The following is a 12,508-nucleotide window of genomic DNA, read 5'->3' on the forward strand; positions in this document are numbered from 1 at the left end:
TTCTGATATTGCTTAAATCAAGGCGTAGTGACTGATGAAAATGAGGGAGACTGCAAAAACTTCACACACATAAATATGACTTTATTTTTTTTTACAATGAAAACAGATGTGTTAAATCAGGTTCCCTGATTGTATGTATTAGTGTATAGTACTGCTGATTCCTGAAATGGAGCGGAACAACTACATGACAATATACTTGGTTGTCTTTCCTCAGACCCAGTGTTGCCAGTTAATAGAGTTATGGAAATTAAATGCAGAGGCTTTTAGAGCCATCTTTGTGATGTTTATCCCCCCTTTTTTTTTTTTTTTATCTAGCTTCTTGTTTTTCAAATCATTAGAACTATATAGTGCATGTAAAGCACTGTCAGTTTTCAAAGCAGTTTGCAGATTGTATCCATTGAATCCTCACAATACTGTGGTAAGAAAGTAGTTTCTTTTCACCTGTTTAATAGATGGGGAAGTGAAGCAGGGAGGCTAAGTGACTTGCTCAGGATAGCAAAGGAAGCTGGGCATGGGAGCCCAAGAACTCAGAAATTCCTTCCTTAAGGACCCTGCAGTTTGTTCTTTTTGTATTAAACAGGTAGGCGCCCTAGTGAGGCAGTGTGGTGGTGCTCTGGCAGTGCCATCCAAACTGCTAGTGCGCAGTGTTAACTAACAGGAAACAGCAAGGCTTTCTGCATACAAAGGAACAGAAGGATCAGACCCCAATGGCAAGATAATGGTCTCTTGGCATTAAATCAAAACCAGGACTCATTCTACAAAGCCAGAAAGATACTTTTTGCTGTTTGAAGGCCTTTCTCCCCATTAAATTAAGTAACTACTGCAGATTTCACATAGTGGCAAATGTGAACTTTGCATTCACTGTAGTGCTACACAAATACTAGTTTCATATACATATTATACTGGTATTTTGATTAATCAGTGTTACCTTATCAGTAAGCCTGCATGCTATGCTTTTGTGCATTTTGAAGCTGGTTTTCATGTGGTTGTGGTTTTTGTGTGTGTGTGTGTGTGTGTGTGTGTGTGTGTTTGGTTTTTTTCCCCTTTTATTCTTGAACAAGGACCAGGTGCTTAGAAGCTGTTTGGCTGCATCAGGCATTTATGATGCCAGCTATTATAACTGGCAATATATTATATTTGCTGTTACGGAAGTAGGAGTGTTTCAGATTATTTTTACATTGAAATTCTGATCGTTAGTACTTAGTGTTTTGTATCTTCAAATCACTTTAGAACCATGAAATAATTAGTACTTGAAATAATCTCAAATAGTGGACAAGGGAGTGCTTCATGCCTATTGCTATTTTCTGATAAGAACATGTGACAGAAGCAAAGGATTTGCCACAGCCCAGGTGGATTTTTCCTTTCAAAGTTTTTTACACGGAAATGAGATGCCTATTTATCTAACTCTATGCTTTCTCATTTAAAATCCTAGTATTTCAGTCTGCAAATGAGTACTGGAATATGAAAATGTCTAATGTTAACATATAGCTAGGCCCAGCTTTGCAAAAGCAGCTTCCGGCTTTGCAAAGGCCATGCACAAAGTGGGACAAAGCAGGAGCTGTTTCCGCTCGCCCGTGCCTCAGCCAAGCACCGCTGGTGCAGTCTATGGAGCAGCACGGGGCTGGGAGGGACCTTCTGGACTCGCTCAGAAAAGCTGTGCTCTTGCTCTAGGCACCATCGCTTACAATCTTTCTTAAGCTTTTTTAAGCACCTTCTCAAAAGTTACCTTTTTTTCAGAGCCAGATGGAAAAAGGGGTTATAGGGTTGAGAACACTTTTCAGCCAATATTTATCCCCGGTTGGTTGCACACAGTTTTCTCCTTGTGGTTATATTTATGATTAGCTTGAACTGTCTTCACTGTCTTATATAAAGACAGACATCAATTATATTTGTGTCTCAGGCTAAATAAATGAGGTCTTCCCAGTCTAATCTTGCAGGCTGGTCTCTCCGTTATTGATGCCATCTTGGTATCTTTTCTCAACATCTGTCTGATGCAATTTCAATTATCTTTAACATTTGGTGTCCGTAACTGTACACAGTTGTCTAGATAAGAGCCCACTAGACCTTTGCACAATGGCTTCGCTCTATCTCAGCCAAACTGCTAACCAAGGTCCTTTTATTATCAATTAACAATAAATATAGCACACTACGTTTTTTAGTCTTCAAGTACATGCTTTAGTATTTAGTATTTTTAGTATTTGTACTGTAAAATTTCATCCCATTCAAATCACTTGTCTTCAAAGTCTTCTAGGGTTTTTTGTGTGTATCCTGATTCTCTTCTAGTTGGATGGATAGTGCCTCCCAACTTTGCATCAGCCCCAATTGCCTAATACCTGTGCCACAGTGGTAAATGAAAATGTTAAACATGTTCAGTTACAAGACTGATGCATAAGAAATTCCACTTGCAACTGCCACCCAAGCCTCACTTTCTTTTCGGTGTTGCCTTCTTTCCTTTAGCCAGCTGCTTACGCACCTCATAAGCATGCTGCTAGTTTCCATTTTCTCCATCTGAACCAAGTTTTCCACATGGTAATGCATCAGATGCTCCAGAACTGCGAGAGCTCCCCTTGCGAGGTTCTGGTGAGCCTAATTCTCACTTTGCTTTTAGCCATGGAAATTTTGCAGACCCGATCTGCTCTCTTTACTTGCAGGCTGTCTTGTGCATTGCCCTCTTTTTTCCACTTGAATCTGTTTTTCCAGTTCTGGATTTAAACTTTGCAGTTTTACAGCAGCAAAACAGTTTTTCTGTTCTACTTTGACAGGAAGTCTGCAGTGAGACCACATCTGTAGCTGACACTGCACAAACAGGAAGAGTTCAGCACTACACTGCCACTTTGAGCAGGTATCAAAACTTTTCCCTTACAGTTTAAACTTCTGACCTCCCATAGCTGCATACAAATATCAAACAGAACTTAAAAGTGTTAAATACAACTTAGAGAGCTAAAGAACTGAAGAGTTTAACAGAAAAATAAGATCATACCTTCTTTCCTTATAATATAAACCAGCTTTTAATAATAAAAACTTCTATCATGTTTTTAATGAGAATAACATACACATTTCAACGTAAAACAGTGCACAGTGTAAATGCCCTTAGATACTCTTCTATGCATCTTTAATGTCTACAATGACTGTATAAATGTGGGTCGGGATCCTCCCAGGCTGCATAAACGGCTACAGTTGCACTGAGGTCAACAGAGCAGGTTTAGCCAAAGGGAGGATCCTGGCCTATGTGTTCTTTTTTTTTTGGGGGGGGGGTGTTCCTACAGTTCTTATTTTGATAATATTACAGTTAATTTTAAGTTGTGGATTCAGTAAAGAAACATCCATTTCTTCTTCAAACAGCAAATGGCAAGAATAACTCTTCCAAAATTAATAAGCAGATCAGAAAAGGCATTGAAATAATGCTCTGCTGATCTTACTGCAGTACAAAAGGGATCATCCAGTAACAAACCCTTGTATCTGAGAGCTTAGTGATGTGTTTCCATAATTCCCTGCAATGGGTTATTGTAGGTCAGAGGAAATAATAGTTAAAAGAAAGAGATTAAACAAAAGCAGTTGTTTCCCCAAAATTATTTCAGTCTGAGTGAAGAAAAGTAAGAAGCAAGGTTCAGAACAACCTGCACTGCCAAACTTGACATCAGCTGTTTTGTGCTGATTTGCAGATCAAAAAATTTAAAAGACCTTCACAGCCAAATAGAAAGAATCTAGTTTTAATTCAATATTTGAAATAGCTGGGATGTTAATAAAATAAAATTAAGCCAGTTAAAAAACAACCAAACCTCACAAATAAAAAACCCCAAACCTTTATTTTCTAGAATATACATCACTGCAAAGAGCTTCTGGATCTCCTAACAATAAACTGTTTTAAATGAGACTGTGGAGAAACAGCAGAATAGTTTCCCGTACACCCTTCTACTTCCGTCACCCACTACTACTGAAATAGGTTAGGGATGGGTGTTCATGTTAAGGCACTCACTCCAAAAGAACATTATTTCTGTCCTGAGACTGCTGACATGTTGCAATTAGTTTCAGCCAGTAATCTGGAAAAAATTACTGTGCTTAGGATAATACTGACAGGATGGAGAACATTCTTCAAACAAGAAAAAATAAAGTACATTATATACATGATTTCTTTTTTCTTTTAACTTAAAAGCATCCCTAATACATCTTAATAACTGTATTAAAGACTACTTAAATATTGAAAGATTTTAAATAATGTAGATTTTTTTCAGTAAACTGGGAGTAGCTGTGTAATTGCCAGCATATTGGTCCCATTTTAAACAATATAATTTTTATTTAAATCTTGTATATATAATAACATGATCCAAAACACATATTCCACTCCACATAAATAAGTATAGGTTTTCTGACCTGTTTTAAAAACTACATCTGTTCAAATAATCAGATTGTAAGACTGTATTTTTCCTTTGTAAAGTTTCCTTTAAAATCCTTCACTCCCAATCTCGCCTCTTAAATATTACTGTATTTCCAGAGTACATAATAGGGCATTAGTAAAAAGAGTTAATCCAAAACCTGAAAGCTACAGTAAGTAAAATGAAGTAATGGTAAGAAGTATTATGGAATGTATACTCTGCAGCATAGAGAGATTGGTTCTCACTGGGATGAAGTGGAAAATGACTCCAGAAGAAATTCTTTATGTTCACATCTGAATAAACCATAGATTGTGCTATTCAGTGTTCGAAAGTGCAGGTCAGTACATTAAAAAGTGGTGTTTGGAAGCTACTGCTCAAGGCCACTGACCAAAACTATGCTGGCAATTAAATGGATGCCAGATGCAGTACAGGGAGAGAGATATGCTTCATTGTGGATTTTCTTAACCAATCCGTATCTTGAAGTCCACAACTTTTAAGTGGCAGCACAAACAGCTCATCAGTAAAACTTGACATATAATTGCCATCTTTCCAGGCATCTGGCAAACGGCAGTAACGTCCATCTTAGCTCTGTGGCATTTGTTTCAAGAATTTCTTCAACAAGTCAAAGAAATACAAGAACTCCTGCATGTGCTACAGAAGTTCAAAGGCAGATTCTTGGTGCCTGGGTCCAGCAGGTTCATCTCCTACTAAAACGGAGCACAAACTCTTCCTCTCTTGATTCAACGCCATCAGTGTCAGTCAGCGTGGGTCCTCAGACAGGGCTGCTCTTTGTTGAATGCTTTAATGATGCCGTGATGTAGGTGTCTCTTTCACTTTTATAAATCCCCATCTGTAGGTGGCTGGCACAACCTGTAGAGTCTTAAAGGCAGATTAAGAGTATGGTATTAAATGTCTTAATAATGATAATATAAAGTAATAGCATAGTATGTGAGATTTGCACTAGCAAATACATCTGCACTATCTGGAGGGATGGCACAAACCTTACTGATCTCTTCTGGTGCTTATTCTTACAAGCCAGAAGTGTTTTGCCTTCTTCATGTGAACGTCATTAACAAGAGTAGAAGCAGAAGTTTCTCTGATAATTTATATGGACTGATTGCACAACTAAATCATAACAATTTATTCCTACCATTGTGTGAAAATGCTTTGTTATAGTTTATTAAAGAATATCCTCTTCTCTGATATATGAAGTTGGAGGAAAGAGGCTAAAAAGAGATGCTTCTCTTAGTAATAAAGGTATTTTTAAAAAATATCCTGTAGAGAAAGATGATGAACATCTCCAGCTCCCATTAGATGCAGTAGGATTCACAAATGTGCAGGACTTTTCAAAGTTGTGTTCTAGACAAAAACAGCAGACATAACCCTGGGCAACTGATCTTTTTTAAAGCTGTATCACTATATGGTTACTCTGACCTGAAGTGCTTTCTCTTAAATCTGCTCTTCTATAAATAACTAAACTGTCAAGCTAGTCTAAATACCCAATAGGGCTATAGCCAAGGTATTAGCTTATGAATTATCTTTGCATAGCTGCAGTCAGATTTGCCATTCAGGAATTTTTCTTTCTCAGCATTCCCCAGATGGCTGTCAATCATTAGCTTTACCGATTCATAGCAGCTATCCAAAAAAAGACCCTTCTCCCCATTCAGCAAAGTCTTATTTAGAAAACTGCAGAAGCCTTTGAGGTTAATGACCTGCCAAGTTTTAGGAGCAAAGCTCTGTAAGCTACAGCGCGCTTTGTTTAGCACAGTGATGAAGAACAGGATTTTTTTTTTCTCTTTTCCTCCATTGCTACTAAAGAGATCTTTGGTTGTTACAGGAACTCCGCAACTGGTACAGGAACATAAAACCAGCACTCAGATAAAATGCACAGTATGTAATAACTTACCGGGGTGCACACTGTGGCATTTGGTCCATCACTTTGAGATTCTTGGCAGAGATTTCAACCCTTGGTCCCTAAGGAAACAGAGAATTTATAGTACTGACAATATCGATAAAGCATCTGATCCTTAGGGGAAAATATTATAATGAGAATATGGTTTTTATTTGAGAATCCATTAACTACTCTTAGAAGATTTGGAATCCATTGGGTGGATACATTAGTCATCTGTGTTTACTTAAAAGATGGAATTAGTCCCAAAGCACTTTACAGGCACTACTGTCTAGCACTAGGGAATTTCTACAATTTAACACTCTGTGTTCAAGACCTTGTTTTTTTGTATATACCGAAATTGCCTTAAATATACAGGATAGCCTCTACCTTCTAACCATCAAGGCACACACTTTAAATAATGTACATTGACTAATATATTTTAATTGCTGTATATGCATAAGTTCATTTCTGCTTAATATATGTGTAGCTGTTCAGACATTACTAGATGTTTGGCTATATGGGCTTGTAGTGCACAAAATACAGAGCCACAGAGAAGCAAATTGGTGTTTGTACAGTGATGCTACTGGAATGAAGATGGTGTCATGCAGCAGACACACAGATCCAAATACTTACTTGCTTTCGCATGATGTCTGTAGCTTGCATGATACACTTGGGTAAAAGTCCATGACTTCGAGCCAGTATGGCTGCCTGCTCCAGGGACACACTTAATGTACTTCTGCACATGGGAATAAGGAATATTAAATCATAAATCATATTTTAAAATGTATAAAGATATATGTATATCTTGTAGGACACTTACTGTTACATAGAACTTCTATTAGCTACTGTTTTTATATTTACTTCTTAGCTTTTTGACTTACAAACCTAAACAATGAGCTCAAGTCACCCATTTCCAGTCTCAGTACATCGAGAGACTGCAATTGCTGGAGTCTCTTACGTTGTTACCACAGGGCTATGTTTTGCTGCTGTTCTGCATTGATTCATACAAGATATTCACAAATGAATCTATTCTATACTCATTGGTGTTGAGCCACTGGAAGAACAGTGGTGTGTGTAGAATCAAAGCTTGCATATACCAAGATTATAAAGCTATTTAGGAGCAACTTCCTAGATTTTCAGTGTGTGATTGAAGAGGGGGTTGACTGAAAGTTATATGCAATGAGCTTGCTCAGTCAATTGCATTGGTGGATCCTATTAGAACATAAAAAAAAAGTGTTAATTATTAAAAAAAAGTGTTAAAAGTTGCAACCTACCCTAAAATAAAAATGGCAGCAGATATGGGTCCTTACAGGTTCCCTTCCTCAGTATCTACTTTTCTATTGCTTTGAACAGAATGAAATATATTGCTCACATTTCTGGAGAGGAAAAAAGTTCTCATCACAGCAGTACCATGTAGGTTTGTTAAATCTCACCTCTGCATCCCAGTGCCACACATAGTAATCTGACAGGCTCCGAGTCGATAACAGAGCTCTGAGGATATAGGCAGCAGCCCAGCTCCTGATGTATTACTGCTGGAATATCCTGATTGGGTGGGTTTTGTATTAATAAAAGATTTCATCAGCCTGCAAAGCTCATCCATTGCATTAATAGGGCGAATAAGCTAAACAAAGTAATAAAAAAAAAAAGTATCAGTGGCATATTTACTCCTTCGTTTATAAAGATATTTACAATACTTTATCCTATGTCTAAGCACAATACCTTAAATCTGCACAAGAGCAGCTGCCACAAAGTAAGAGAATTTAGAATATATATGAACTTTGGAACTGAAAAAATACAAACGATGACTGAGCTTTGGGAAAATTTTTTGCAAATGATCGCAAATCACATACGTAGTTTACAATGTATATTACTATTGCAAAGATAGTCTCTGATTTGTCTTCACTGCAGCAGTATTTACGTCTATCTTTCATGCTTATATTCACATATATCACCTGCCCCAGTTAGACTGCCTTTAGATGAGATACTGGGAAGTACTATTTTCATGTGGTTTTCTTCTGTAATTGTGAACAAAGCATAACTTGCAAATTGAATGTTTGTTCATTTTCATACCTCTGTGGGAGAGGAAAATTCATTCATTCTGTCTAACATCAGATACCTTATTTAACAGGGGCAATGAAGGTGATAGGGAATCTTACTAGTGCCTAGATTAAAAGGTTTTTTGTCTGCCCCAGTTTGCCACATTTACTTCTAGACAAAAGAACTGTAGCCAAGCCTCAGAGAAATTCAAATTAGTTTTTTAGGGCAGAGAACATTTTTTAAATGACTTTTGGGTTTGCACAGGTCTGGCACATGGGGATCCTGGCCCACAACTAGGATTTTAAAGACTAACCCATGCAGAAATAAAAACAAGAATAATACCTGGTCAATCTTCACTGCGGTAGTATTAGAATCAGTGGGCAAGTTTGACCTCTCTAGGTAAAATGTCCTGCAAAAAGGTCAGTAAGAAATACATTAGCCAATGATTCTCATTTCAAACACATATATGTATAACTACTTTTTATAAAACATCTGAGAATGCTAAGCTAAAAGTCCAGTAGTTCAAGATCTGCTTTCTTATTGAAGCACTTGGATTGCAGTAATTTACTGAATCTGTACTGAAATATTCTAAAAACCCGCTTCTTATTTAATTTTAGCTTTGCTCAAAACTCTTAAGTCAAATTAGATGGGAATTTGTTCCCACACAGTGCACTACTCCAGAACAAGCTTAATTGTGGGAAGAAAATTAAGAGGTTTCCCACACAGTGAGGATCTCAAAGAAACATATTTGTACAAGACATGAAATCATCAGGAAAGGGATCTCTCTTATTTGTTTTAAGGTCTTTAGCAAAGAGCACTCTGTTCAATGTCTTTTAAGGTGAAGGAGAAGCATGAAATACCTGAGTTTACGGTAATATTGCTGCACTTTTTCAAGCGAGATACCATTAATTTGCTGTGGAAGTTCTTCTAGAGATGAGCCAGCTGGTTGTGATTGCCCCTCCATACTCTCCAGAGCTGGAGGAGAAAACATTTTACTAAACCTATGTTTTTTTAAAATTTAATTGTTTATATCATCTAACTGGTCAGCAAATGACTGTCAGGTCATGTCAAGGTTGATTCTATTATTGCATGAATTAATGCATTTGCCTGTATGGGGATGTACTGGTAGTATCATAAAGATGACCTTCACAGAAAGTAGTATGACCTCACACTGATTACTCCCTACTAATATCCTCTTGAAGGAAATCACCAGTGTTACATCACAGTGTGAATATTTGCTTATTACTTATATGTGCTAGTCAATGTTCTTTAATTTCCAGCCCAGATGATTCTGTCATGATGTATGCTTTTAAAAACATTTTTAAAAACATTTGTCTATACCTTGGGAACATAGGAGATACCATACTAGATCAGACTGTCCATCTAATCCAATATAATGTCTCTGACTATGACCTGAAACTTTATGGGAAGGCACAAAAAAGCTCAAAAGAGGCAAATCTTGTTCTCATGACTGTGTCTTACTCTAACTTCTAGCACTCCCCAGGTCTTCCTAGAATAAAAGCATCTGCTTCTTAAATATGTCTGCAGTTGTAAGCTGCATTATGATAAGAACTTCATGGTCATTCTTTACTTTGAATCTTTTGACATCATCAGTTAGCTTATTTTTTTTCAAGAAAGCTTTTTATAGACACCTTTTGTAAAGAGCACCGTGTGTAGTTTCAAGCTTCCCCCATTCTGAAATCGAGAAGGCAGTTTGGAGAAGTAGTAGCTGTCAAGATAAAAGATAACCTTCAAGGCCTGACGACTTCCTTCGATGTGGTAGAAGACATGAGTATCTGGAGAAATAAAAATAAAACACTTGCTGCTTTACCAGAGCAGGAAAAATATGAAAACACTGCTTTCTGAATTTGTCAGATTATCTAATGACATTTCAGATCTCCACCATTAGATGAGTGTGAAAGAGTCTGTATTTGGAGAAAGCAGACTCTGAAAGATTGTACTTACAAAGACATAGCTAGCATGACCTAACATGATGTTTGATGCTACTGCAATAGGCATGGTTAATAAGTAAAATCCCATCATGTTCCACAGCAGCTTATAGTCAGTAAGTGTGGAGAGAGATCTGGCAGGGTGGGATGGAAGACACAGGAAGGGTGGGGAGGGACAGTCCTTCTACCTTAGACAGTCTGGTGAATTATGAACATCTGTCAGGAACTGCCCATCATCTGTCACATCTCTCCACATGCAAAATCACATAGGTGAGGAACACTGGCACAGACCATAGTTCCGAATCACCGACCATGCCACTGGCATCCCGTCCTGTCAGTCCCGCTTTGCTGTGTGTACACAGTAGAAGCTGAGGGAATGCAACGGTGCTTCAAAGAAGCTGCTTAGTACTGACATGACATGGACTAACACTCAGGACTGATGTGGTCTGACAGATTTATAAACATGGAGGATGTTAACCCATAATACAAACAAGAGAAAAGAGCTTCAAAGAAACTGAGAACACTCACTTGCTACAAGACTTTCATCCAGCTGCTTGAAATAAAAGGCAACTTTGTCCAGTTCAGTCAGAGTGACCTGGATGTCTTCTAGCATGGTACGCTCCTCCTTCTGTAGGGCAGAGAAACAGACACAAATAGGTCATCTAGCAGAAGGGGATGGAAGGCAGGAAAGTATAGTCACTACTGCAATGCTTTGGTTCCAGAGACTTAGAGCAGAATATGCAGCTCTCCATTAACTCCATCCCAGCTGGGTAGTTACTGATGGCTCTTTCACTGTGTGGTATGAGCTTTGCTACCCTTTGCTTAGATGTCATTTGATGGGATTTGCAGACAGCAGAGAAGTTTAAGGACTGAAGAAGTTTTAAGAGATTTCTTTCTCTAAACTTTATCCTGTATCTACACACATGAAAAACAGCCTAAAGAACAGCCTGTAAGTTATTGTGAAATAAATGTACATACATTCCATTTAATGTGAAGGAATAATACAGTTGCTTATGCATATGGTTTGGATTGTATTTGAAAATGCACTCTTTAACAAAGTGCAAAAAATATGGTTTCTCTATAGAGTCAGAGCTATTTCCCTTTTTAATGCTTCTTTTTTCTTTATCACTGATACAGTTACTGTAGCTTATATACTGCAGCTATGGATTTTCTGTCCATTAGGTACAGATGAATTGTATAAGATCTGGTCCTCTCCCCCTTAGATACGGTGCATCCAGCTTAGGCTTTTAGGCACTACAGAATTACCTCTGTCTCCAGAGAGACTGCAGTCTATCTATTGTAGAAAAGTGGTCGGCATATTAACAAAAGCCCAGATTTCCATATTGTTTGGAACTCTAGCAATACTCTGAACTTTTTTGCCTACTTGTTGAAATGTATTTTTTCACCAGAAGAGGGCAGGACACATATGCTTTACCAGCAACTGAGCACTAAATCCTCCATACATGCAGCAAATGACTCCAAAGTACTAAGGCAAACAGACTGATCCCTGAAGCGCTCTAATGTGACAGTGGTCCAGTATTTGTGAAGAGATGAAAATGATGGAACATGGAATACTGGGACATGGCTGACAGCAGCGAGAATCTCCTGAGGCTGCTGTAATGAGTCTAAACATGCTGCTAGATGCAAGGGCTTGAGCTGTGCTGTGAGTGGGAGCAGAAGCATACAGGCAAACGTGAACAGGCCCAAGGGGGCCACAACTCTTCATCTTACCACAGCAGGGGAGAGCAGAGACTGGTAGTTTAGTAAAACACCAGTGGCTGCTATCTGTTCCAGCCATTTCCTGCTGGCATCTCGGCTGCTCTCTTCGTATTCCCCATTGTTGTTGTATCGATAGTTGAGAGCAGCCAGTAACTGCTCCAAAAAGGTGCAAATAGCAGCTACAAGGGACTGACAGAAGATGGCATCACGTCTCAGCTGTAGCTCGGTATCTGCCAGAGAAGGGGAGAGAAGCACAAAAGTCATGAGGAATATATTTGTCTTTAATCTCACTGCCGAAGAGGCAGTTTGTATGTATGTGTGTGCATGGCATTTAGCTTCTGCTGTAGCTTTGCACAGACTTTACAGATAACCTCTTCTTGCTGTGTGACCTGGGTGCAGAGATAAAGACAGCATAGCTGGGGTACATGCATGTTTGAAAGTTTTCCAGTCAACTCATCTGTTTATTTTCCCTCTCCCATCTGCATGTTCATTCTTCTGACTGGGAAGAGCTGTGTAAGTGTCCCTGTAACTCTTTAGTG

At 38.3% G+C, this 12,508-nt stretch overlaps 1 protein-coding gene across 1 annotated transcript in view; it reads right to left on the reverse strand.

Annotated features, from left to right (window-relative positions):
- Positions 1 to 310: 310 nt before the first annotated feature.
- PREX1 (phosphatidylinositol-3,4,5-trisphosphate dependent Rac exchange factor 1) overlaps positions 311 to 12,508 on the reverse strand; it is a 191,926-nt gene continuing 179,728 nt past the window's right edge. Inside the window, exons 33-41 of the mRNA XM_026054773.1 lie at positions 11,982 to 12,199; positions 10,779 to 10,878; positions 9,954 to 10,097; positions 9,162 to 9,276; positions 8,644 to 8,710; positions 7,698 to 7,885; positions 6,898 to 7,000; positions 6,280 to 6,347; positions 311 to 5,252 (exon numbers count right to left, since the gene is read on the reverse strand). Of these exons, the coding sequence (XP_025910558.1) occupies positions 5,210 to 5,252; positions 6,280 to 6,347; positions 6,898 to 7,000; positions 7,698 to 7,885; positions 8,644 to 8,710; positions 9,162 to 9,276; positions 9,954 to 10,097; positions 10,779 to 10,878; positions 11,982 to 12,199 (1,046 nt within the window). The 3' untranslated portion in view covers positions 311 to 5,209. The remainder of the gene's footprint in view (positions 5,253 to 6,279; positions 6,348 to 6,897; positions 7,001 to 7,697; positions 7,886 to 8,643; positions 8,711 to 9,161; positions 9,277 to 9,953; positions 10,098 to 10,778; positions 10,879 to 11,981; positions 12,200 to 12,508) is intronic.

This window comes from Apteryx rowi, unplaced genomic scaffold (assembly GCF_003343035.1).
Source record: "Apteryx rowi isolate R43461 unplaced genomic scaffold, aptRow1 scaffold_0, whole genome shotgun sequence".
Taxonomy (NCBI): Eukaryota; Metazoa; Chordata; class Aves; order Apterygiformes; family Apterygidae; genus Apteryx; species Apteryx rowi.